This window comes from Meriones unguiculatus, chromosome 10, assembly GCF_030254825.1.
Source record: "Meriones unguiculatus strain TT.TT164.6M chromosome 10, Bangor_MerUng_6.1, whole genome shotgun sequence".
NCBI lineage: Eukaryota > Metazoa > Chordata > Mammalia > Rodentia > Muridae > Meriones > Meriones unguiculatus.
Genome location: NC_083358.1, coordinates 34,665,177 through 34,693,123, shown reverse-complemented (window position 1 = coordinate 34,693,123; position 27,947 = coordinate 34,665,177). Strand labels below are relative to the sequence as shown.

At 42.6% G+C, this 27,947-nt stretch overlaps 1 protein-coding gene across 2 annotated transcripts; it reads right to left on the bottom strand.

Annotated features, from left to right (window-relative positions):
- Window positions 1-558: 558 nt before the first annotated feature.
- LOC110562841 (carboxylesterase 1E-like) lies at window positions 559-26,445 on the bottom strand. 2 transcript variants are annotated; one of them, XM_021659725.2, is made up of 14 exons: window positions 26,344-26,445; window positions 21,244-21,451; window positions 19,042-19,189; window positions 16,934-17,067; window positions 14,393-14,546; window positions 12,550-12,654; window positions 11,045-11,149; window positions 8,887-8,925; window positions 5,858-5,998; window positions 4,762-4,842; window positions 4,292-4,439; window positions 1,624-1,755; window positions 1,145-1,217; window positions 559-914 (listed from the first exon to the last, which is right to left on the bottom strand). In XM_021659725.2, exons 1-14 carry the CDS (start codon window positions 26,393-26,395, stop codon window positions 743-745), a joined length of 1,692 nt encoding a protein of 563 aa, XP_021515400.1. In that variant the 5' UTR covers window positions 26,396-26,445; the 3' UTR covers window positions 559-742. The 2 variants fall into 2 exon arrangements, with proteins under 2 accessions (XP_021515400.1, XP_021515401.1); XM_021659726.2 differs by having other exon boundaries at window positions 700-914; window positions 21,244-21,448; window positions 26,344-26,395.
- Between the last annotated feature and the right edge of the window lie 1,502 nt (window positions 26,446-27,947).

The window sequence follows — 27,947 nt, the reverse complement described above, 5'->3', positions numbered from 1 at the left end:
GTCTCTACCCAGCACAATTTCTTATCACTCTCCCAAGGGTATGGATGGGATTTCTTTGGGTTCCTTAAGCTCCAGCAGCTCTTCACCAGGGACCTGAAGTAGAGAATGATGTGTTTTCCCCATTGGCTGAAGAGTTTCATTCATCAGGAAACAAATCTGAGCAGGGCCTCATGCACCAGTAGCAATGGGTTCTCAAAGGTGTTAAAACCAGCCTCCATTTTTTCCTATGAGCATCTACAGAGAATTTAGTGGTGGTAGTAAATGCCTCCTTATGTATGTGGTATCTGGGGATTTTAAACTCTCGTGCTAGCCCACATGTCACCCCTGGCACTTCTGTGTACTCTCATGCAACCTTCTCATGTGTTTTATGATATCTCCCAACTGGATGTAGAAGATGACCCAAAGGTCACATTGTACTTGAATTTTTGAAACATGATTTCTCCAAAAATTTTGGGTAACCATTTGCTAAGACACACCCGACTACATGGCCCACATCTTCCTATTATAGTCTCTATTTGTCTTCTTCAATCTAAGGTAGGTGGAAACGAAGACACTGGATTGCTCTAAAAATGAACATTTATTTACTAAATTGAGGTACAACCATTCCCCTCCCCGCCTCTTCCTATCACTATGACAAAATTCTCTGATCTTCTCAAAGTTTCATCTTTTGCCAAGAAACATGTTCTATGAAGTGTCCTGATCTCGACTTTGCCAGTCTTTTGAGACTGGCAAAGCCTCCCATTCATAGCTCAGTGTGCACTGTCTGGGGAGGTTTCTTGGTCCTGAGCTCAGTCCAGAAAGCCACTTCCTCCCCTTTCAGTCTCTGGGCTTTCTGGGTGGTGGCTCCAATCTTCAGATACCCTTCCTTTTGGTCATACTCTGGCCAATGGGGCAGCCCCTTCCCATTGGGATTCCTGAAAACAGAATCAAACAGAATTTCTTAAAGTTGCTGTGTGTTTCTACATTCATGTGAAATTTATAGGGATCTCTGCTTTATCTCTGCCAAAGGCTTCCACACAACGAGAAATTGGGGATCACCACTGTCAGAGCACTGTGGTCATGGGATGGTAGTTCCTCCCTTAAGCTTTGAAATTCACCCATTCCCAATGATCCTATCTTGCTCAATGTCTTGTGCTAGTCTCACCCATTCCGAGCAAAGTTGGCCCAAAATTTCATCATCATCTTGCTGAGGTTGGTCTCCTCTTCTGAGGCACCTTCTGAGGGAAATATATATATTAGTAACTCAATATGCATTTCACAAACCAGCAATAGCTTGTTAGAAATGCAGCGTACAGATCCTAACTCCAAAATTTCTGTGTCTGATTGTTCATTGCAAGAAGGTTATGTTTAGCTGGTGTGTACTTTCAGGTTGCAAATGAATGATCCAGGACTCAGGAATAGTTGTGTAGTTCATTCCTGGCTGGTTGGCTTTGTTTTCCATGCTTACCATCCAGCTCTTCCTTATTCAGGATTCAGATGCTGCAGCTCAATGGCATCCTCATTTGAGTCTATTTCTTGCAATTGGGTAATTTCTCAATTTCCCCTTAAAACTCACAAATTCACAATTTAAAGAAATATTAGAGGAGCAAACATCCTAAAACACAGGGAACAAAGCACTATTACCTCTTAAAATTGGAGCACCGAAGACAGAGTAGATTTCATCTATGTGGTCTCCAATCACTGTCTTAGGTTTCAGTTCTGATGAGAAGCTTGGGTGATACTGAAATTCGTACATGTAGGTGGGGGCTCCAGCATCTGGGAAGACATGGATTCGTGTACAGTTTATGACACTGGGGGGGGACTTGGATGGTGTATAGGCCTCTACGTGTGCAGGAACCACTGTTCATAAGCAAAGCAGAAGAATGCACTCAGTGAATCACCTGGGTGTGCTGGTGGCTGCCTAACAAGCGCAAGTGGAGGTAGCATTTGAGTCAGACATTCATGGACATAAAAACTAATGAATAAAATACACCCACAAGCAAACCAGGTACATGCTGATGGTGACACACTAGTGCACGCTCATTCCAAGAAGATCTACAGCCTACTAAGTCTCTTTCTCTCTGGCTGGTTTTGAACATTTTCCATGTTTTGCTCAGTCGTTTCATGGAGTGAGAAACAAATCCAAGTGTTTGCCTGAAAGTGTTCTCTGTATTTTATTAATTCATGTTTTAAGTTAGCATGAAGCATAGTGTGTTTTTCATTGCTGTATTTCCATACACATTTTATTTATTTCTTCCCCTGACTGCCCTCCTCTATGCCCATTCCACCCACTTGCTTGTCCCCTTTCTTCTAACAATACCCCTTATTCTACTTTTAGGATACATATATAACATTGTCCTCTTTCTTCTTCCCTCTTTTTTAAGATTGCCTCTTTGCTCATTTTTTTTTCTAGTTTCTCCCTTCCATTCATACATTCATACAAATTTAAATCTAAGCTCCACATATGAGGAGATACACACTATATTTATCTTACTAAGTCAAGTTTATTTCCCTTAACCTGAGAATGCTGTCCAGTTGATAGAGTGCTCACCTGGAATGTTTGGGGAACTGAGTTAAACAGCCAGAGAGAAGGGGGTCAAAGAAAAACAGAGAGATTTGTGAGAGTATGAAGGTTTAAAAGGTTTTATAAGATAAACAATATCAGCAAAATTTAGCTAGATCCATCAGGCAAAAAAAAAAAATCAGAGCAGAATCAAGTATATAAAATCATAAAAAAACAGTATAGCTTCACACTATGTGCCACAGGAATTCAAAGGATCATGAGAGATTATTACAAACAACCGTAAGAATACAGATTGGATCACATGGAAGAAGCAGATGAACTATTTGTCCAATAAAGTCTACCAAAGCTGAACAAAGAAGAAACAGGTGATATGGAGATCAATGGTGAATGTACTTGAATTAGTGATCAAAATTTTATGTTAAAGAAAAGTGGCAATTTCCCCAAAGAATAACAACAAATTTTTAAAGATCTGGGAACCAGATAGCCCAAATTCTTGCCTAATTTCTTCAAAACTCAACAGAACATTTCCAGCTCTTTCCCAAATCTTTCCAAAATCATATGGATTTGAAAATAAGACAAGGCACTTCAAGAAATACTTGACAGAATACCAGAAAACCAATTAAATGACACAGTTTAACACACACAAGGACTGTGCTACTCCATGTTACATGCAGAGGGGCAAAATAATCACCTCATTATATGCAGAAAAATATTTGATAAAATTCAACTTTCATGATAAAAAGTTGAACGAAAATATTTTCCTCTAGAATTTGAAACAAGTCAAAGGTTACCTCACACGTTACTTTGGCTTAACATAGTTTTGGAAGTTTGCCTCAACCATCTGACAAAAGAAAAAGAAGGCATCGAAATAGGAAAGTCAGACATGCAACAATGTTCATGGGCAGCACGTTTTTATATGTAGAAACACTATAGATTCCCTAAGTACTTACAAATAATAAGTAAAGAGAATAAAATCAAAGCAGAGCAAATCAACAAATGAATGTCAAATAGTATTTCCACATATTAAAAATAAATTGTGCCCGTAGGGGAGAATCCTTGGAGATATAACTTTCTTGACCACTTCCTGCATGTTTTTGTTTGTTTGTTTGTTTGTTTGTTTGTTTGTTTCTGGTATGCCATGAAGTCAGCATGTTTCTTCCACTATGCTTCCCCAAACAATGTTGCGTCTCACCTCAGAGACACAAAGGAAAGTCTACTCACAATGCTTTAAAAGCATGCCCCACATAAGTCTCTCTTCCAACATAGTGTTTATGGCAGGCATTTTGTCTGGGCAAGGAAGCCTGACTTCTATGTCCAGACCTTTTGCCTCAAGATGTTCCCTGCCCACACTTTTGCCCATGTGTGCAGCAGACCAAAGCACACCAAGACAAATGTGCAGTGATGAATGAATATCCTCCCACACTGCTCACATGGAACAGCCCTGAGACTTATCATCTGATTATTCTCAGCCTTCCCCAGCACCAAATGTACACAGTGGACATGTGCTTGGCAGTGCATCACTGATTGGTCTTCATCTCCTTCCTGTGTCACCCCGCACCTCCCTCGGTGATCTTTCCTGGGATCAACTCACAAATTAACCATTTGTATTTACATCCTGCCATTAGACACTGTTGCTGTCAGAAACTGAACAGAAAGAACAGAGCCTTTCATGAACCAGACTCTGAGGTCTCACCACAAGAAGCTTTCACCTGTCTATGCTAGGACATGAACTGGTTAGAGACCAAAGCTTGTATGTCTATTGGCTGCCATCCAACCTGTTGGACTCACCTCTGTGGCCCCGAGATACAATCACAGATGGTACAGCAAACATCACATCCCCAATCAACTCCAGGAACAAGTCTCTGTTTGTGACTGGGTCATCTGTGTCTATTGAATATTTCTCCATGGCATCTGGAATTCCATCCTCTGGTATGTTCTGAAATGAATGAAGAAAGTGAGCACTTCCAACTGAGCACTGCGTTTTTGTTTTCCCTGCCAATTGAGAAGGATTGGTTAATTGTGAGCTTTCTGTGTCCATTATAAATTCCTCCTGGGATGGTAGAATCAGAAAGTTGGAAATATTGGGTAAAAAGTCCCAGTCTTGGTTTTTTGTTGTTGTTGTTGTTGTTTGGTTGTTTTGGTTTGGTTTTTGGTTTTGGTTTTGGTTTGTTTGTTTGTTTGTTTTTGGTATTGTAATTAATGATCTGTAATTTGGACCAGTCCCTCAGCCAATTACCAGGAAATCACAAGATGCTTACGAAGAAATAAGCAGACTTCGTCAGGAGCAAGGAGACCATCTTTTTGTCCAGTTTTACATCAGTTGGTGGAAATTCCATTAGCTGTTTTAAAAAAGAGTTATGTGCTTGTGAGTCCTCAGGAATTACCAGGAAGAAATAAACAGGAAAACTATCCTGTCCACTGAAGGATGAAGGCTCTCCCTGCTCACCAGTGGGTATGGGCCTCCTGTGAGTTTGATAAAACAGATGGATTTGTATACAGAAGCTCAAGGAATTAAATGAAGACACCTACATACCTATTTATCAGGTTTGGGGGACAATGTTCCCTTAGGCAGTGGGGGAACATCTTAGACAAAGCTAAAGAAGAAGCAGAAAACCGCAGGATAGAGGAACAGGCTGTCCTCACAGACCCCACTGACTAAGGAAGCCACCCTTACAGCCATTATGGGATTATGGGTGGGTTCTTTGATGACATCTGAAATCTCTCAGTAAGAGCTGCAAAACCCTCTGCATGTCTGAGAGCACATGCCACGCCCTCGAAAGCTCCACTCTCAGAGTCCTGACTCCAGGACTGTTTCTGCAGGGTAAGTCACCGCAAACCCCTTCTAAGCCTGCCTGTCGATGAATTCTATACCACTGTTGAGGAGATGAGTTCTATAATCTTTAAAGAAGAAACCCTCTTCTTACCTATTAGATGCAAATGTAAACCCACTGATAACCCTTTTCTGAACACTGGCCCTGAGGCATCAAAAGCAGCCAAGGGGATCCTGAGAGGGTAAGTACAAATGGATCTTTCAGTGTCCTAGCCTGATGCTTCTGAAGTCTCAACTCCATATTTGGTTCATTTGGTTATTTCATTGGCACAATTGTTATCTCTACAGGCCCATCCAACCCAAGAATTTGAGGATTCATTAAAGGAGAAACAAAAACAACGCATTCCCAGGCCTGCATTTCGCAGGAGACAGATAGGTGATGTCTGGAAGAATCCATTCATAACAGTTGGGACAGCTGCCCTAGATATCAAGCAAGGCTTGAACAAAGAGCTCGTGGATGCACAGGCTAGATGAGTAATTGGTGGGGGGGGGTCATCTGTCTAACAGTTCTGTTTATGCCTCACCATTGGCAGAATCCAACCAAACTCTTGCTTGTTGATGCCCACAATGTAGGGCACGGTGTTGAAGCTCTTCTCTGCCAGGATCTCTTCTGGTGCCTTTGGCAGCACCACCCCATCAAGCACAGTTGGTGTGAAGGGATAATGCTGGGAAAGAGAGCCGCACAGTGACATCACCAGCATCTCCCACCCTGCCTGTCTAAGGGGGAAGCTGGATGTAGCCCCCGTGACTGTGGCTAGAACATAAAGTCCATGGCTATGACTGGAACATAGACCTCATTGCTCCTAATGGAATATAAACCCCATGACTGCAGCCCATGGCCATAGACACTCAGAATCCTTAAAAGGGAGCTAAATGTCTCGAGTCAAAAGTCTAACTAAGGATATCTGTCTGTAGCAAAGTAATGGTGGCAAAGAAGGGAGAGGTGGATCCTTGATTCAAACATGTATCGTGTAACATACACTTCAATTATTGCACATTACCTAGACTTAGCACTGTTCCTTAAACTTAGGTCCAAAAGGTTGCCATGAAGGTTAAATTAGTGAATACTAACTCATTGTTTCAGGGAAAATGCATAGTATTTTTCCTCTGAGCCTCTCACCACAATAATGCCAGTACTCATATATTATGTGTGATGTCCTGCTTAAATGCACATTATACCACATACTTGGGTTTTGTTGTTGTTGTTGTTGTTGTTTTTAAGAATTAATGGAAAAAGGATGTGTAGAATTTATTATTTCTCCCACCCTGGGTAACATAACATTATATTGTTTCAGCCTCACAATCACGCTGTACACTTTTTTTAAAAAAAAATCATCACCCTTGTGTGAATGTTGAACATGTGAATCTACTGATTTAGATGGTTCCTTACCTTTTTCAAAGTTTTATCACACACTGTAGGTACCACGTGACCACACCCAGAATGGCCTCACTCTCAGATAGACAAATATCCTCTCCCACTTTTGGATGCTGTTTCATTAACACTGATTTCATGCAGGTCTAATCCCAGGACTGCCTGAGCCTCACATGTGGTGGAGGAACAACCTAGAGAGGGCTTAGAAAGGTGCTCACACAGCAGAGCACAACATACATCTGGCATACCTCTGACTCTCTCAGACACTAAATATCTAACTCAATGAAGGTGCTGCGATTTGGATCTTAAATGTCTTCTAAAGGTCCATGTGCAGTAGTCTTGGTCTGTCGACTGTGCTGCTATGGGATTCAGAATCTTTAAGAATCAGATTCCAGTATAGTTCAGGTTATTGAAAATGTGCTCTTGAAGCAGACCATGGGCTCCCCATCCTTTCCCTCTTCCTGCTACTGTCGCAAAGCAATATCAACTAACCGTGGAAAGAACCTCAAAATGGCCTACCAAAACAAACCCTTTGCCTTATCAGTTGCTTATCTAGAGTATTTACTACAGTGACAGAGGAAGCAAGGATATCTTCCCTGTAAGTTATCTTGGGCTTTTCCATTCTGCATGGCCTACCTTGTGTTCATATGGGTAAGCCTATGGTGTTACATGACATGAAATGAAATGGTGGTGTGAGAAAGAGATGGTAAATTAAAAAAAAAAAGGGACCTCAAGGACGAGCACTCCTTGGGGCAGCGCTCCTGTGAGAACATTAAGATGGCTGTCTAGAAGAACTACAGTCATTGGCACTGTCCACTAAGTGCGGGCTGAAGCCAATGGTGTGGTGACAGGGCCAGGAACCCTCTTTCTGCCTCTCTTCTTACAGTTTATACAATATCCACCAGTTAAGTCCTGTCAACTATTCCTTTACCATCCTACTTCTCTGACAGCTATAGAATTTGCCACTGTCTTTGCCTGTGTTGCCTCTTCCAACAGACCTCCAAGTTGGTCTCTGCATCTCCTCTACCCCTTTCATATAAGATATTTCTACATGTTGAAGAAAGAAACATTTTCAAACTCACCGTGTCATAGCTCTGTGCAGTTGTCTGAACATCTCCCCCTTTACACTACATCAAAACCCAACCCCCTCTGTGACCACTTCCCTTTCAATCTCTGCCACCTCCCCAATCTCAAGCCTACTCTTTTCTCCCTGCCACTGCTCCAAACACACTGCCCTCCTGAAGCAGGCCTTCTTATCTCCTCTTCTTCCTCCCAGTTTCCTCACAGGTTTCTTCCAGAGTTTGACTCAGATGATCTCAGCTCTTCAAGCAGTCATCTGTGACCTTCTTTATATGTATCCACTGGCTAATTCTGTCCCCACCTTAACTTTCTCTTTTATCTTAACCATTACCAAGACCCATAACATAGTTCAACATTTTTTTCTATTTTACATCATCCTCCAGGATGAAATTCCCCAAGAGGGACATACATCTTGCTTGTTTTGCTGCTGTATCCCAGCTTGTAATAATAACCTGCCACAAAGTAAGTACTTCTTAAAATTTTACTAAATAGCTTAAATGATCTCATTCTAGCTTCACAAACATTTAGGGAAAGTGGTGGGATCCCCAGGGGAGGGAAATGAAAATGACCGGAGAATAGGACACTGGCTAACTATTTTTCCAGACCCTGGCCACTGCTGGGAGGTGGGATAGGGGGCCCTGTTGGAGTTTTCATTGTATAAGGTATAATGAGGTGTGGTTTCCTCATTATTAACATCTCAGGCTCCTGCCTATATGATTCCTGAGCCCTGTTTCCTTCTGAGAGGTCTGTGGTTCTCAACAAGAACTCCCAAGACCCTTAGCCAGTAATTTCAGCCTTCTGATAGTGGAAAGTTCTAGTGTCGTCTCTTGCCATTGGACTTTTTTTTTTCTTTGAGCAGGAATGAAAAAGAAAAATGGGTAAAAAGAATTGCTGATTTGGAGCACTTAACTGGCAATTAGAAGACTAGAGCCAGCCACTCCTCTGGTCTCTTTGACTGTGTTAACTATCAAGTGATTTTGCTACTCTGGGCATAAAAAGCACACACAAAAAATTGGTATGATTTCACCAAGGAAAATTCTACCAACTATAGTTAATTGAAGAGCTAACACTGCAAGACTCCAAATCTTAAAACATCCTTACCTTTCTGGTATCTCCCTGTAAATCAAGCTTGAAAAAGTTCTGTGGAAACAAACGCAGATTGTGGTGGTCAGCCTTCCTGGTATAAAATCTGATTATTTGAACTGTGCATTTAGTTCCCCTGTGGCTGATGCACATGCTCCTAGGTGAGGTCCTCTCCGCAAGGCACAGGGTGGAGTATGATGAGGGAGGGGCGTCATCTGAAAGTCAACATGTCCTGGAACTCAAAGCCAGGGTCACTGGAGCTCTGGGGAGAATGTCTGCCTGCCTGAACCTGCGTCCTCCTTCAAACCCTTAGAAGTTCCATTGTGGTAAAACTGCCCCAATTTTCCTGTAGAAAAAAGTGGAGAGAATGCAGCAGCATCAAAGGGAGGTTGGTAGGTTTATCCTATGTTATATGTTTATATGAGTGAGTATATACCATGTGTGTCTTTCTGCTTCTGGGACAGCTCACTCAGGATGATCCTTTCTAGGTCCCACCATTTACCTACAGATTTCATGATTTCCTTATTTTTCATTGCTGAGTAATACTCGATTGTGTAGATGTACCACAATTTTTGCATCCATTCTTCAGTTGAGGGACATCTGGGCTGTTTCCATCTTCTGGCTATTACAAATAAAGCTGCTACAAACATGGTTGAGCAAATGTCCTTATTGTGTGCTTGAGCCTCTTTTGGAACTAATCAAGAGAGAGAACCCTGACTAAAATGCTCAATCCCTGTCCTGAAAGGCAAAGAGGTTGAGCATCAAAAGAAGAAGAAAACAGGAAACAACCTAGGAACTTGCCACAGAGGGCCTCCGAAAGCCTCTGCCCTGCAAACTATCAAAGCAGACACTGAGACTTATGGCCAACTGTTGGGCAGAGTGCATGGAATCTTATGTAAAAGTGGGAAATAGTAAGAGCTGGAAAGGATGGGAACCACACAAGGAGAGCAACAGAACCAGAAAATTTGAACACAGGGAACATCCCAGAGATTCATACTCTAACCAAGGACTATTCATGGAGATAACCTAGAACCCCTGCATAGATGTAGCACATGACAGTTCAGGGTCCAAGTGGATTACATAGTAATAGGAAGAGGGACTGCCTCTGACATAATCTGATTGGCCTGCTCTTTGATCACCTCCCCCTGAGGGGGGAGCAGCCTTACCAGGCCACAGAAGATGTCAATGCAGCCACTCCTGATGTGATCTGATAGACTAAGATCAGAAGGAAGGAGAAGAGGACCTCCCCTATCAGTGGACTTGGGGAGGGGCATGCGTGAAGAAGGGGGAGGGAGGGTGGGGTCAGGAGGGAGGAGAGAGGGGCTTATGGGGGGATACAAAGTGAATAAAGTGTAATTTAAAAAAAAGGGAGGTTGGGCTGGGTGTGGTAGGAACTAGCAGGACAGGAGGAGCCTTCTAATCCTTTTCTACTTTCACTTCAAAAGTTCATACACCTGGGTGTGAGCTGCGACACCATATTCCTGAAGACAGTTAATAGTTCAAATTGAATGCATAACAGTTTCAATCCAACAAAGTTTAAACTAAAAATATTGTTCAAATGATGCTAGACAGTTTCTAAGCTGATAGGGTGTAGAGTGTTGTTAACTATTGTCTTTCTAGGAGACAACCATACTTCAGGGAGAATCCAAAACAGAACAGAAAGCTTAGGTATAGATTCTCAATAACATCTGCTGAGCAGTCAGCTCCAAACATAAACTAAGACAATAGTTACTTGAAGATTCTGTTTCAACTCATTTCTTCTCCTATTCAGGCTTTAGGAAAAAAAAAAGTGTGCTCTCATAACAAAAAACTGTTACTCCTAGAAGCTCCCTGATACTCATCCCAACACACACACACACACACACACACACACACACACACAAACCCCAACAATTAAAGAAGAGGCCATGACTTTGAGAGAAAGCAAGGAGAGGGGCTCAAGGAATTGTATCTTAATTTTAAAAACTGAAAAAAAAAATTAAATAAAAAAGAAAGCAGAAAATTCTCAGTTGGCTTCAATGACTAATATTGCTCCCAAAAGGTAAAAATAAAAATGATAAACAAATAAGTAAATAAACTGGAAACCTGCCTTGGGAAATTTAGAGTCAGATGACAGAAGACTGAATGAAGCCTGAGTCCAAGTCTGTAAAGAAAGTTCACTAGACTATACACCCACCATTTTCTGTGTGATCTCTAAGAGCTCTTCCTCTGTTTTCTGGCGCAGGCAGTGAACAATGACAGCAGATGTGGTGGTTTTACAGCCAGCAGCAACAGCAACTTGCTGGAAGACATAACAGGCAACCACAGAGGTCAAGAGCAATATCAGTACCTGTACTTGATGTAGGCAGTGGGTTCTACCCTAAATACCATTTTAAAGAAAGAATAGGTTTTCTGTGGTTCCCAGAGTCTATAAATTTTTGCTTCTAATAGTTATAATTGTGACATCAGATATCAATGTGTCACTTACATATCTAATTCTGTTTTCTCATAACTAAAAATGAACAAAATATCAAAATATATTAAGAGAAGCCAGTAACAGATGAGTGAAGAGCAAGTATCCTGGTTCAGATCTACTCACTCACTTACTGAGGTGACATCATTTGACTTCAGTTTCCAGCAGCCACTGTACGTATGAGAACTAATACAGGTGGGATGCTCCGGAGGAAACCCAGTCTCTACACAGAACCTATGCAGAACTTCAAGGCATCTTTTAATTTAATTTAATTTTTTAATTTATTACAATTTATTCACTTTGTATCCCAGATGTAGCCCCCTCTTTCATCCCCTCCCAATCCCACTCCCCTTCTTCTCCTCCCATGTCCCTCCCACAGTCTACTGATAGGTGAGGTCTTCCTCCCCTTCCACCTGACCCTAGTCTATCAGGTCTCATCAGGACTGGCTGCATTTTCTTCCTCTCTGGACTGGTAAGGCTGCTTCCCCCTCAGGGGAAGGTGATCAAAGAGCCAGCCACTGAGTTCATGTCAGAGACAGTCCCTGTTCCCCTTACTAGGGAACTTACTTGGATACTGAGCTGCCATGGGCAACATTTTTTGCAGGGGTTCTAGGTATCTCAATGAATGGTCCTTGACTGGAATATCAGTCTCAAAAAAGAACCCTGTGGCCAGATTTTTTGGTTCTGTTGCTCTCCTTGTAGAGCTCCTGTCCCCTCCAGGTCTTACTATTTCCCACTTCTTTCATAAGATTCCCTGCACTCTGCCCAAAATTTGGCTATGAGTCTCAGCATCTGCTTTAATACCTTGCTGGGTAGAGTCTTTCAGAGGCTCTCTGTGGTAGACTCCTGTGCCTTTCCCTGTTTTCTCCCTTTCCAGATGATGTCTATACCATTTGCCTTTCTGAATGAGGATTAGGCATTTTACCCAGGGTCCTTCTTAGCTTCCTTAGGTGTACAGATTTTAGTATGTTTATCCTATATTGTATATCTAATATGCACTTATAAGTGAGTATATACCACGTGTGTCATTCTGCTTCTGGGATACCTCTGGGAAGATAGGTCAGATACCTGCAGAATGTGATGTAGATAAATCCCTAAAAACCTTTCTGTTCAGCCATTCTTACTTCAGGAATCCCTTGAGTTAAGTCTCCTAACCAGAAGACCACCCCTCACCAGAACCCCAGGAAATCTGAGGATAGGACACAGGAGTTGTTTAGGAAGGGACTTACTTCAGTCAGTGAACTGGAATTCTCCATAAACAAGCCAGAAGTGAAGACCACACCACTCTCAGAAATGGCCCTGTGGAAGAGGTTCTTAGCCATAGGAGACAACACCTGGAAGAAAAGAGAAAGGAAAAAAGAATTTATACACACAAAAGGGTCAGCTTACCCTTTTAAAAATAATTCTTGAGATTATAATGAACTTCTCCCATGTACCCAGGGCCCCTTGGCCTCCCCCTCTCTCTAATTCATGGTTTCTATGTACTTGTTGTCATTTAAGGCTCCTTCTACCCTCTCCCTTGCCCTACTGCAGGGACTGCAGGGCTCTGTGGAAATGAGGGCACTTCACCTTTTCTGACTTTTCTGATTCTGAAACTTTTCTTGGATCTGAGATCCCCCACAAAACCTCAGAGCAAACACTAAGAAACGAGCCAGAAAGTGTGTGGTAAGTTCCATCATGATGATCAAAACTGCCTGACAGATGGTTTTGGCAATTCCTAGCCACAAATCCTGCAATAGAATTTCTATTAATAAAAACTTATCCTAAGAAAATGGTCATGATAAAAGAGGGCTGAGGATATAGCTTATGGAACAACTAACAGTAAAGTGAAAGAGAAAGGGGGAGGAAGGAAAGAATGTGGAAATGAAATGTGAAATGATCAGAGGTACAAAAATATATTTAATTAATATTGAACTTTTAATAATGGAAACACTGGGAATGCTTCAATACCCTTATATTAGGATATTGGATAAATAAGCAATTTCTCAGTCTTAATGTGGAATAACGTATAATTGTAGATTATAATGTTATGTAAAAGTATAATGTTTGGGGAGATATTTATATCATATGGCATTATTAAAGAAAATTTCACTGTTAAAAAAGGAACATAATTAGATTATATGAAGTCAGAGAGTAGAGATGTGATAAACAAACAATGAGAGATGAATTGGTAGATTATAAATAGATGCATATATCAATGAACAAATGATAGATATATAGACAGCTTCCATAGATGGATGATATGGATAAAAACATTGCTTCCTAGATAATCAATGGATGCAGATAGAGCTATGTATAGATTGATGAATTAACAGCTTGATTGAGGTAGGGGTAAGGGAGAGAGACAGAGAGAGAGAGAGAGAGAGACTAGCGATGGGTATCATTGCTTAACTGTGAGTTAGCAGTAGGGTTCTTGCTGTCCACTCAAACTTCCTATAGCTTTGCTCAGAATTTCTCTAAGTTCCATTCCCCACATCAGCAACACACTGATACCTTCATACCTCTGTGTCCTACATCTGCTACTAGGACTTGTCTGTCTCACTTCTACCCATTCCTCTTCTCACCCACCTTCAAAGCAAAGCCCATCTATCTCTCCCAGAGGCAACTGCCCTCCCTTTTGAGTATTGACAAGTCACAAAAATAGACTTCAGGGTTCCCTGTTGGCTTTTAGCACTTGAACCCATAGCATGTACATCTGCCCTGGAGCCTAGAAACTACTCTTCCTCTTTGTGGTTTAGACTCAGCTCTATTTCCAAAGAGAAGCAGACTCTTAATGCTAAAGGATTAATAAAGGAGAAAAGTTAACCCAGTGAGAAGAATAGATTGTCAGGGCCCTACACCATAACTGGAGATGGAGATGCTTGTAGCTCTGGAACATAGAGTTGAACACTGAACTTTCTAGGAGCCAAGGAGTTAGTTTGGTCCCTAGCTCTTCACCATCTAGTGTGTAATGAATAGGATTCCTGAACTCCTGTACTGAGTAAAGATGGCTTTGGTCCTTGGGGGTGACAGGTCTCCAGGAGGCTCTATCAGATTCATCAAACCTAAGCATGGATTGCCAGGGACACTTACGAGAACAGAGACACTTTCACTTCCTGCTGACTCTCCAAAGATGGTCACAGAGCCTGGATCCCCTCCAAAGTTGGCAATATTGTCCTGGACCCAGCGCAGTGCGGCCACCTGGTCCAAGTGACCCCAGTTCCCCCGGCTGTGTTCATCCCCTGTGCTGCAAGAAAATAAAAAGAATGGCAAGGATCTCAGGACTTCAGACAGGCTGGGATTCCTCAGTGGACCTTCCACAATCGGGCTATGCTCTGAAGCGTGGCACAGAGGACTTGCCCTGCCTCTCATCCCTACAATGATCATTGTGAGGCTCTCACTATTTCTTTTAGCAACTATGTACTGAGTATCATTTGTCCAACTGTACTTCTGAGAAAGAGGTAACATCTTACTACATTCATTTTACATAACAGACCACAACCAACAGATTCAAAGGGTATGTCATGCCACTAGAGAAAGTAAGTCACAAAGAAAGAGGCAGAGTAAAATAATGAGGCAGAATTGAGGTTTCATGACCAGGGAAGGCCTCACTGAGACAGTGGCATTTGGTATAGGTCAAAATAAAATGAAGCTAAGTCTTATAAGCATCTAGATAATGAATTTTGGATTAGGAGAAGTATCAGGTGCAAAGACCCCAAGTCTGAGTGAACAAGTGTGTGAGGATGGTTACTGAGAAACGCAGGTAGAACAGAGACTGGGGGCCCTGGAAAGGCTTTCTGTGTTGCTGTAAATGACAGGGAGCATTATGCAGGGACCCGACATGACTCAGCTGCTGTCTCCCATGCTACTATGTGGATCACTCTCATAATAAATTTACAAATTTATAAAAACTGAGCGGTTATAATAATAGGCCAGAGACTTGGGGTTCTGCTTAGTAGATGAAGGGAATGGATGCTGGATGGGGGTAGGAATAAAAAAGGAGTCCCATAACCTACAGGGCCTTTGTCCAGAGCACACAGGCAGTTGGAGATGCCCACTGCCATGAAAAGGACCTTCTGGGAAACAGCCAAGGTCTTTGTTGTGGGGAACAATCAGTGGATGATAAAGGCCTTGTGAAATGGAGTGTGCCTTGCACACAGCCAGAGGAGGCATGAGATATTAGCTAAAGAGGAGTTCCTGGGGGTCAAAGGAGAGATGAAGACTACACATGGGGAACTGTGTTAAGTACTTCACTCAGGGAATCAGGAGAGAGGGAGACACACATAGCCTGATGACAGAGAGTGGAAGACTGAGAAACAGTAGCTGAGGAGGAAGTGGCCAAAGCCAAGATTGGGGGCCTTTGAAAGATGCCAGAATAGACTGTCTATGGCTGCTGCAGTGAGCCACATGAGCTTGAAATGACAACTGGCAGAGGTTATGACTGGCCTTGAGAACAGCCAGGCGTGGTGAGTTAAAAAACCTGCCTACAGCACCACTAACCAAGCTCCTTACAAGAGCCCACTCCATCCCGATTTTCCTGTGAGAAGATGTCAAACACGCAAGAGCAGTGCTGGTACTGATCCTGTCACAAAAGAATGTGGTGTGCGGGACAGCACAGGTCAAAATGGAGGAGTACTTAAATGGTAGCAGCATGAACAAGGCAAGCATAATTTGGTGGGTAGACATCTACCACAGATGCCAGGAAGCTCAGAAGGAAGTGAACAGGTGTGGCTGGGGAATGAAGAGAGATGGAGTTCAAGAAAGAAGGAACTGGAAACACCACAAACAAACTGTTGAGCAACAACCTCGTGAAGAATGACATCACTAACGCTTTTTTGATTTTGCAGATTTGATGTTTTGGACACAATTGATGTGACGAGGGTTCATGTGCGGGGGCCTTGTTCTCTAATGTGACAGCATTGTGCTGTGATAGAATCTGTGCAAGGTAAAGCCCGGTGGAAGGTAATTAGGTCATTGGGCACACTGGAATTTTGTTTTTTCATGATATGTGTACTCAGAGATATCAGGTTACTTCCTGAGACAGTGAAAGCTTTTACCTGTGCTTATAGTCTTTTGTCAAAACAAGCTAGAACCACCTGGGAAAAGAGAACCACAATTGACCAAATGCCTCCACCAGAACAAGCTGACTTGTTGGAGCCTACTGTGGGTGGCCCTGGAAAGTAAGCCAGTTAAGAGCATTCCTTCACGGTCCCTTCTTTACTTCCTTGCTCAAATGCCTGCCCTAACTTCAATCAGTGATCAACTATGATTGAGATGTGTAAGCCAAATATCGCTTTCTGTCCCAAGATGCTTTTGGTTATGATGTTTTAACACAGCAACTAAAAGCAAGCGAGGGAATTAACCTGCCCCTCCCTTCTCTCCAGTTTATTGTCTTCTCAAGTGCTTTGCTCTTTAGACCATGGATTAAATTTCATTTCCTCCACTAACACAGTGTAAGGTAGAGCTTTTCACCACCCAACTCTGATGAAATGGCCCAGTTTTAGGCTTTGGGCTACCCACATTCTGAACTAAATAAATTTGTCAGTTTTGGTTATGTTGCTATTTAAAAAACAAACAAACAAACAAACGCCAATTCAAGTTTAATAAGGGAGATAGAAAGGTTCAAAGCCCTACCTGAAGAATCCCCAGATGCCCAGGCGGTACTGAATGGTCACCACCACCACGTTTTCATGTGCAGAGAGGGCCAGTCCATTGTAGGTGGATGCCCCACCCACGACCAGTCCACCTCCATGAATCCACACCATCACCTGGACAGCAAGAAAGGACTCATCCTAGTCATAAGAAGTAGAACTGAGGAGGAGCTCATGCATTTCCTTGTTTGGTTCTCTTGGCCAGACCCAGGAGACCACCGCTCAAAGTGATTTAGTGCTAGCTGATGGTAGAAGATCCTTTCCGTCCTCGTCTCTCCTGACTAAGCCCAGGAGGAGATCACAGTCATCACCACCTTCTCTTCCCCACAGACCCCCTCCCTCATGACTCTTTGATTTTAAATGCTCATGTGTCATAGAATGGAGAGAAGATAAAGTTATAATTTTGCATAGCATCCTATATGCTATATAGTTATATAACAATACTAATAAAGCTAACACAAAATGACTCAGAAAGACTACTCTGAGCAATTTGAAATGTATCCACAAAGTAGGTGCTAATACTTTCTAATTTTGACAGACAGAAAAATAGGCAAGCCTGAGACACAGCCTTAACGAAGGTGGAATATAGAGCCTGGCTGAGCCACCTGGCCCCATGGCTTTGCTCCCATGCCCTGCAGCTTATGGCCACTATTCAATAACCTGAAGCTGGACATAAATCATAACCCCTGCAACTCTAAGGCATTAGCAAAGAGCTCGCTTTTGTCTGGTGTGTTGCTGCTGCTGATCCGCCTATCGAGCCAGGAGCCAGATAGTCACCCCTGAGTGTTCGCATGCATGAGCCTATGTGAGGATAAGAAGCTGAGAGGGTGGCTTGGTTTTTCAGCAAGTGAAATGTAGACCAAGGATCCAAACCCAGGTCCTGTGCTCAAGAACCTGTGTGCGCTGCAGGTGAGGTGTCTTACTGCCAGGTTCCCTGAGAATCTGTTTCTCCTCCTATAGGACTGATTCTGTCCAAGGAAGGACTGAGTTAAACTCATCTTGAGTAAAGACTGAGCTCAAGAGCTGGTGAGCAATGACATGCTCAAGACATTTTGTGTTTGTGTGTGTGTGTGTGTGTGTGTATGTGTGTGTGTGCAGACCACATGACAAGGTCCTGGAAGGCAAGTCTTTCCATAATGGTGTGTGTTCCTATTTTCACTGACCCAGAGTCTGACTGTGTAGACACACTGAGTCCAGAATAGAGACAAACAAGTGAGTGGAGGTGAGATTTATTCCTTGTACAAGCTAAGCACCTTTAGGACAAGATACCATTCTCCAGATCACAGCGTCCTCCTTCACTTCTGAGCTGTAGCCTAGGAGAGTCAGGGGGACTGGGTGGGCGCTCACACCTGCCTTACCACACATCAGGAATCTCTCATACAGTAGCTTCTCTCCAAGACTCTGGCCTGTAACTGGCAGCCTGCCCTTCCCTGGCTCTTCATTTCTATGGGAAATGCTGACTCACTGGGCCATCAGCATGTGCCAAAGGCAACAAGGAAGGGGAGAAAGCAACAATAAAATCGCAGGCAAAGCACAGAAAGAGCACGTGTGAGATTGGCCCATACTCCTCTATACACACAGCACTCATGGGCCCTGAGATTCCCCCCTGCCAGTGAAATATGGACAATATGGAGAGAAAGGCAGCACATATCTCCCTTGCCAGCCCCTGCTTAAGAGCACTGGTGTGAATGCTGAAGACCCAAGCTCTTGTCCTGTCATCCCTCTGTGTGTCCTCCTCCCTCCATTTCTCTAACTATGCAGAGAGCTTGGGCTATGTATTTTTCTCTAGTACTAACTTGACTGTGAATTTTCCTTTAACTGCTCTGAGATAAGACTGTAATGTAATAGCTGAAAGTAATCTTTTTTCCCTTTTAGCAGCATAAGAAAGCTTGCAAAAATCGAGATGCAATTCTAGGCAGGAAGCCAGTCTGATGTCTTTGGGACAGGGTGAAATATGCAAAACCATGGTGGGACGAAGCCTTAAATTAGGCCGACCATGGTGCCCTGTGCCCAGCTGCCTGTGTTGCCTTCAGCTGCACAGAGATCTGGATGCTGGAACTCAGGAGTCAGTCTGACCAGTGTGTTCCTCACCGGCAGCCTGTTGCTCTTCTTCATCAAGTCAGCAGGTGTGTAAACATTCAGGTAGAGACAGTCTTCAGAAAACTGGAGAGGGGTTTTCTCCTTGTTGTTTGCTATAAGGTCATTGACCGTCTGCCCTCCCACTGCATCCTGAGAGCACCTAAAAGGGGAGAGAAATCACCAGATGCTCACCCAGACCAAAGCCCAGCATTGCACTTGGAGGCTTGACCCTGTGAATGAAGCTGTTTTAACTGCACTGGACTTAGGTGCAATCGGTAAGAGCGTCTCTAAAGAACCCTAGTGGGAACCCTGGGATGTGAACAGTCTCCTAACACTGAAGATGGAGATAAGCTTGATCCCTCCTCCTTTCCAGAGCCTTTGGGATGCTCCAGGACAAGGACAGAAATGCTCATATAGTGCCCTCCTCTGAGAGATGACGTCCCCACATTTCCTGTACAATGCTCTGCCCTCCACTGTACTTTGTACACTGAGCTGCAGTATATCTGTGCTCCTCCAGGCTTGAGTGCTTGGTAGACTTCTATTCACTAGAAGGGCTACCTCCAAGGACAGCCTGCTGTGGGTCAGCAGTGATACCTTTGTGTGATAACCTCATAGGAACCGTCTTCTAATTCTGCCTCGCCCATAGAAGTGCTGAAATGTCCTGAGTGAACTTACACTTTGCTCTGGGCCCCAAACTTCCAGGTCCATGTGATGTGAGTTTATCATCTGTCTTTTACTACTTTCCTATTCCAGCAGTCACTACTGTATGATCTGATTACCGATTTCAACGATGAAATGTGGTATATAGAGTTGGCAGCAGTCACTGATCCCTGCCAGAGTGTCTGGTACTGATTTAAATTCTCATAATGTACAAACTCTTATGGCAAATCATCCCCACACTTGGATTCTATTTTTACTCTCAGTTTATAGTTGAGCAAACAAAGACAGGTGAGATTGAGAGTCTGCCCACGATCACATAGCTAGAATGATTCATGCTGTGCAGTATTTTTAATCCAGCTAAATTATAAGTAACATTATCTAATCTTTTGTAACACAGGAGGAAGCCAAACTGGCCTCAGTAGGCATAAGAAACAGTGAGGCTTTTAGTGCCAGGATGATGAACTTGCCAAGTGGCTAAAACAAAGCCAGAAAAGGTGTGTCTACATTTCTCTTCAGTGAGATCTTTTTTATGTCAATATAAGCAAGGGGTATAATACTCATAAAAGTAATCACTGAAATATCAAAGAGAGGAAAGATTCAACTTCACTACTGTCCGAATGAATTCCACAACACTAACTCATATTTATTATTGTCCCATTTGTTATATTATTATCTTGTTTACCCGAGAGTCTCAAATTATTCATGTTTTAAATTTACTTTTACTTACATGGATGTATTTGTATCTGTATGTGGGTATACACAATTGGATACGGGTGCTCATAGGTGTCAGGACATGGCACTGGATGCTCTGGAGCTGGAGTTTCAGGTAATTATGAGCCACCCAGGGTGTGTCATGGGAACTAAATTCTGTTCCTCTGCAAGATTAGCGAGTGCTCTTAACAGCTGAATTGTCTCTCCAGTGCCCACAAGATAGTCTTTTACTGAGTCCAGGCACTGGCAGGTGCCTGTTAATGAATGTCCTCATCCGTTCATAAAAGCAACAGACTTGGATATTTCTAGTGGGAAACTCGACAAAAAGCTCTTTACTCATTCCTCAGAAATGTTATTTCTTGGAACTGACCCTAAAGCAGTCATCAGAATGTGTAATTAATAGCCATAAGGTGTTGACCATGGTGTTATTTAAACCATCAAGAATATCAAAAATAACTTAATGACAACAAGTTAGAGACTAAGTAGACAAATTTCAGTGTTGAATTCTGGGATGCTATCAGATTTAAGACTGGGACACTTAGTGACAGTGTGGTGTTGGCAACACGGGTGAGCCAGAGCGTAGTGGTGTTGGCACCACCAGTGGGCCAGGCAGCCACCTAAGCTATCTGAATCATCAATAGATCTACTAGAGCATGTGTGGCTCATAAGAGATGTTCAAAGATGGGTGCTGAAGAGGATGCTAGAAACTATGATGGCTTTGAAATGCTTCTTGAGATTCCAGAACAATGTGTAGTAGATCAGAGAATTGTCTTAATTTCTTTTTGCATCACTCAATACATATTTCCTAACAATAAGAAGAACCGGATCATCTCAGTGGCTTACATAGGGGGGTGGGAGGTGGTGTCCTTCACAAATCTCCAGGGCTCTGCAGGCTCTGGCGGAGCAAACCTCAGGGACCCGAGAGGAGGTCTGGCAAAGGGGATTCCCAGGAAGATAGCCACGGGCTGTGTGAATCCTTCTAATCCCACGTACTTTCCCAAGACTTTGCCATAAATAGTGTCTACCATGGGTGGTGAAGATGGATGGCCTGCTGGACAAAGAGAGGACACATACATTTATCAGAAGGAAAATGTCAGACCTGCTTTCTAAGTGGGTTTGCACAGTTTTAAGATGTGGCATAGAATAAGTCACATGAGCTTCTATAGGTTTCATTTGCTTCTGACATACGTAGAAAACTGCCCTGACCACAGAGCACCTAATGAAAAGGTAATCTGAAATTGGAGCTATAAAAGCATCCAGCCAAAGGTCATTGCAAAAACAGGATAGACATAAGTAAACAAGACCTTTGTTTGACTCTTAGAAGCCTCTGGAGACTCCTGTCCAATAAAATCCTAGGCAGAGGTGCATGCTGGATAACAGAACAAGAAGTTACTCCTTATTACAAAATGGTCATCCAAATGCTGAGATAAAAGAAAGCAGGAACAGTTCTGGTCCCCAAAACACAATGATCTTCTAAAATATCCTGGTGGTGTTGTGTAGTGTCATCTTATGTAAAAGAGAATGGATGTCAAGCCCTGTCTGAACCTTTGGCTCCATTCTTGCAAAGCAGGAAATCTTTCCTCATCTCCTTGAAGCTTTCTCGTCTGTCTTTTGTTACAATTATTTTTTTCCATTTATTTATTTATTTATTTACAATTTATTCAGTGTATATTTCAATTGAAGCCCCTCCCTCAACTCTTCCCTATCCCATCCTCCCTCCGTCTTCCCTGCATCCCCTTCTCTTAGTCCACTGAAAAGGGGAGTTCTCTTCTGCTATCTACCCATAGCTTATCAAGTTTCATCAGGACTCTGTGAGCTGAAAAGGCCACCCCACCAGGGGGCAGTGATCAAAGAGCAGGCAACAGAATCCATGTCAGAGACAGTCCCTGCTCCCCTTACTAGTAAACCCACATGGAGACTAAGCTGCCTATTGGCTACATCTGAGCTGGGGATTTAGGTCCTCTCCATGCATGGTTCTTGGGAACCAGTCTCTGCAGGACCCCCTGGGCTCAATTTTTTTTTAGCTTTGTTGATCTCCTTGTGGGGCTCCTATCCCCTCTGTGTCCTTCTAACCCCCCTTCTTCCATAAGACTCCTGTGCTCTGCCCAAAGTTTGGCTGAGTCTCAGCATCTGCTTCTATCCCCTGTTGGGTGAAACCTTCAGAGGACCCTCTATAATAGGGTCCCATCCTGTTCCCTTTCTTCCATCGCTTCTGGTGTCTATCCTATTTGCCACTCTGGAGGAATGGATACAGAAACTGTGGCACATTTACACAGTGGAATACAACTCAGCTATTAAAAACAAGGAAACCATGAAATTTGATGGAACTACCTCTTGAGTGAGGTAACCTAGAAACAGAAACACCCATGGTATACGTTCACTTATAAGTGGATATTAGCCGTATAAAATAGGATAGCTCTACTAAAATCCTCACACCTAAAGAAGCTAAACAACAAGGAGGACCCTAGGGAGGATGCTTAAATCTCATTCAGTTATTTTTATTTAACTTTGTTGGATTCTCTTAGTTTCTCTCTTAGCCCAACTATCACACAAATAACTGAGACTCTATAATACCTTTTTAATGATAAACTTCACAACACAAGAACTGAGTAGTTATTACTCTACTCTTAACCCTCTAGGATAATTTGGTTTTCCCCCAGTGTACATCCCTGTGATACAGGCATTTTTGTAGCTTTCCTTGGTGAGCTCTCTCTCTTCAAGTCTCCTGGACCTCAGCCAGTAACTGAATCTCCTGGCTGAATCCCTTACTTCCCTATACTCTAATTCCTCCTCCCTCTCTGGCAGGAAGTCTAGCCCTCTTTTCCTCCCTGCTCAGTGACTGGCTGTAAGCTGCTTTATTAACATATCAGGCGACCACTGGGGAGCAGAGTTTATACAACATTAAGACAGGAGATTCTCATAACAAGGCTTGCAACCAAATATGGGGAAATACAGAAATCAGTATTTTAATTACACAATAACCTCATGCCTACAGTCTTCCTTCTATCTGCTTTTGATCTGAGGGGACTGATCTGGTCCTTCTTCAAGAGGCAGAAGAACATTCATATCTTTTCTCACCAACAATCTTGATGTTTCACTGTGTGGTAAATAGTCGTGTTGCTTATAAGACACAATTCCTCTTCTCTTCATATTGTTCTCCTTTAGATACAGATAATGTGGATGAAAAGCTCCTTAAAATATGTGCCCAACCACAGTAGAGGACAATGCAGCCACTTTTGATGTGAACTGATAGACTAAGATCAGAAAGGAGAGGAGAACCTCCCTTATCAGTGGACTTGGGGAGTGGCATGCATGCAGAAAGGAGAGGGAGGGCGGGATTGGGAGGGGAGGAGGGAGGGGCTTATGGGGGATACAAAATGAATAAAGTGTAATTAATAAAAAAAAGAAAAAGAAAAAAAATATGTGCCCCCCAAAAAAAATTCCCAGACTTTATAAAAAAGAAAAATAGTGTGTGGCACTGGAGAATCTTCATGGTAATGCACCTTATAATATGGTATCCAGGACACATGGTTTCAATAGCCAACTCCATAATGTGTATATTTGGGTTATGTGTCATTGTTTCTGTTCCTAATTACTTTAAATAAAACCAAATGAAAATTGGAGTAGAGATGTACATTTGATATCTGAATGGTGATATTTTGATTTAATGATATTTAACTAAAAATGTATGTTTTTATTTTAAGATAATTATATTGTCAGATCTTAACCCCATCCAAAGTCTGAGATGAGCTTTATAGAGAGAAGAGCCATTAACACTGGAAATTCTTCTGAGAAATCCTGGTTACGGGCTTTGGGGCCACGCCTGATGCCATTAGAAATCAATTCCGCACTTGCCTCCTTTTGTCACTGGTGTCATTATTACCATGTCACTAAAACAGAATTCCTGGGAAACATGGATGAGAGGAGATCCACAGATGGCAACCCTGAATGCTGATTTTGTTGTTGTTAATAAATGTAAAGTCTTTATTCTGAGCATAGGGTCCATTTATAATCAGGAGGAAACTGCTATGAAGAAATAAGGAGATGTGTATGAGGAATGAGGACTTGTTCCCTGCCCTAATGTGGGGCTGAAATTAAGAGTAAAGTATTAGCAGGGGATATTGGCTCCTTCTGAGATGAAGATAGTGGTATACCTTGGTAAATAATGCCACTAGCAATGCATGATGGGACACACTCGTGACTGAGGCTGAAGACAAGGATCACCTCAAGTTTAGGCTAGCTTGGGATGAATAGTAAAACAAAAAGAAGCAAAACCAAAAAACCAAACAAACAAACAAAACCTCACTGGATTTGGTCATCACAATACTGGAAGAAGATTGACCCGCTCGTGAGTAACACAGCATGAGTGCATGTGACCTTATGGTAGAGAGAGGAGTGTAAATAAAAAAGAGAGAGAGCCAAAAAAGAAGAAAAAAAAAGCATGGATACAACTTAGGCTGAGAACAACTAGAAGAGTGGTATCAGGAGGATATGTACCATGGACTCCTGGGCAGTAGACGTGTAGAAATTGGCAAGATTGTTGAGGGTCTGGTTACAGATCACTTTGGCATAGAGCGTATTAGTTCAGTGATGACCTTTTCCCCATACAGCCAGGTAAAGTGTGTTTGGATACAATGAGAAGGGGAGATGAGAATATTACCAACATTGTTGATACCACTTGCATTACACGAAATGCTCACATATTGGACACCTCCTTTATGCCAAATTTACATCCTACTCCCTTTAATGTTCCCCCAGTGTCTTGCTAGGTGACTGCTAATCACTAGCTAATCCACTTAACAGATGGACATAAGGTATTTGGAAGAATGGACCTCCAAAATATGGAAATAGGGTAGCATTGCCAGGACAAGCAGCAGTGGAGAAGTGTTGCTCTTCATAACCCCTTTTTACCATTGTTTACACTCAGTTCTTGACCTTTCTCAGTGTCCTATATTCATAGGAAATGCAAACTCAAGAAAGAATGAGGCTGTCAGGTCCCTGATGGCTGAGCACTTGCTCTAGATTTATGAGCCAGAGGTACACCAGACCATGAATTTCCAGGAGACCCTGGGGTACATACATGATCTTTTGAGTCTAAATTTCTCAGTTGATCTCAACATGGCTTACATGTTGAGATTTGATATTATGGCATGTACGAACCATGAATTAAATCTGTGTTTCTGATACTTTGATTTGTAGGACCCCATTACCCTGTAGGAACTGTTATTCTTGGGCTCTATCTAATCTAGCATCAGCATGCTAACCACTTCCTTCACATAGTGTGGACCACTTCCCTTGCCTTCATCACCTAGAATCTCACATCGTACAACCAGAGCAGACAGTGTTCCCTAGATTTCCTTGCCATTCACACAAACCCTATACGTGCTTACGCTGCTTCACTTCCTCACTTAGAATAGACCTTAAAGAGGAAGTCACCGAGAATCCCTGCTCTTATGTCTCCTGGCTGAGCCTGAGCCCCTTCCTTTAGGAACCCCTAGTAACAAATGCCTTTCCAATGGTGATTACACCCTTGACTAGAACTCACAATTTCTTTTAATCCACTTCACTTTAAATCAATATTTATTTATCCATGTTTCTGTTGGTTACACTTTCTGTCAACTAACCACCACTCTATGCACTTTAGAAACAAAAGCCTACTTAATCCTTCCTACATACAATCCAGCAAACTAGGAAAACGGAGATGCCCTTGTTCCTCTTTGGGTGGACTCCTTGTCCTTCTGCACCCTGTGTGCTGCTGGGTCTCAGTTACCCTTTCCTGATCCAGGGTGTCCAGTCCCAGGTAAATCCTGGCCTAGGCCATACCACAAGCAACCCCTGGCTGAGAGAGTGAAAACCCTGTAGGATTAGAGCCATCTTGCCTTTCTTCTATACACATCTCTGACTACCTCTGCCCAGAGTAAGTATTTTGTATTTTAAACTCACCCATTGCCATGCAGACTGATAGATACACCAGAATCAGAGCACAGAGGCACATCTTGAAAAAAACAGACTAGCTCCAGTGAAGTCTTCAATTCTGGTTTCTAACAAAGAAGAATATACTGATCTCACCTGTTTGCTGGAGAACCACCCAGAATTTTTGCCCACTAAGCACAATATAAAATCCATGATGACAGAAAACCCCTCCCTCTTCTTGGAAGCTCCAAGGGCTTTCCGTGGGATCTCTAAGATACACCTCCTCACAGACTACCCTGCTTAACTTGATTCACACGCCCACAGTTTGCTCTCTTATTTAAATGGTCACAACCCAACTCTCAGTTTACGGATGACTAGAAACTAATCCAACCATTTTTTAATTCACGTATTTCTCTCTGCAACGCTCTCACATCAGTGCTGTGCGAGCTTCCCGAAGACTATCAGCTGCTTTCAGAAAGAGGGAAGTTTGAAAGAGGGAACTCAAAGTAAGTTAGGAATTGTTAGAGCCCATCACAGCCCCACAGCTGCTCATTGCGGAGTTTAGAACACATCTCTTAGCCTCTGTACGCTGACATTCCTGGGGTTTTTCAAGTTTGGTAGTAATCTTAAATTTCATCCAGCTGCCTGAGTGAAGTCTAAATCAGCTTTGCATTAATCTTGCCAAGTGGGCCTGCCTGGTGTCACACACAACGAAGGTCAGGGAACTCACCAGCTTTCAGACCAGGCATTTAGATATAGAACACCCTTAACAGTGAATGAACTAGTGTATTTCCAAATTCTTGGCTCTCATGGTCTGTCTATCCATTGTTTCATATACATTTCAAACAGTTACCATAAATGACTGGCCCCTGAGAGCTGATGTAGATGGTAAGATGATCCCAAGACACAGGTATGAAAAGTGGAGAGACTGTAGTGCCTTTGAAAGCTCCAACGTAGCGGGGATACAGTGTGAGGGCACACCTGGGAGGGGCTCCTTTACAAAGAGTTGGTGATTCCAGGAAGTGGCTCAGGTCCTCTTTAATGATGTTTCTAGTTTCCCTATAAGAGGGATTTATTTCACACAGTCTGGTACAGCTGACACTCTATTCAAGTTAGAGATAAGAGTCTGTAGGTACTAGAATGAAAATACAGACTTGTTCTATTGTGAAGAAAAAATGCAAGTCATAGATTATCATGGTTATTTCAGGACATAGTTTATTCTCTAAAACTTCAATGTAGATTTCTCACAAGGTGCAAAACCTCCAGGTCAAAGAATATACTCAAAATTATTAAAAATGCCAGACATGTAACTACACAACTAGAACTACTATTTGTTTTTTTTTCAGGCATTTAAAACATTTTATTGTTTTTAATTTATGTACTTTATATCCCAATAGTAGCCCCCTCCCTCGTCTCCTCCCAGTCTCACCCTTCCTCTTTCTACCTCTTCTATCCTCCTTCCCTAGTTCTCAGAAAGAGGAAGCCCTCCTCCCCTACCAACTGACCCCAGGCTGTCAAGTCTCATCAGGATTACCTGCATCCTCTTCCTCTGTGGCCTGGAAAGGTAGCCCTGCCAGGGGGAAGTGATCAAAGAGATCAAAGAGCAGTCAACAGAGTCCGTGTCAGAGAAAGCC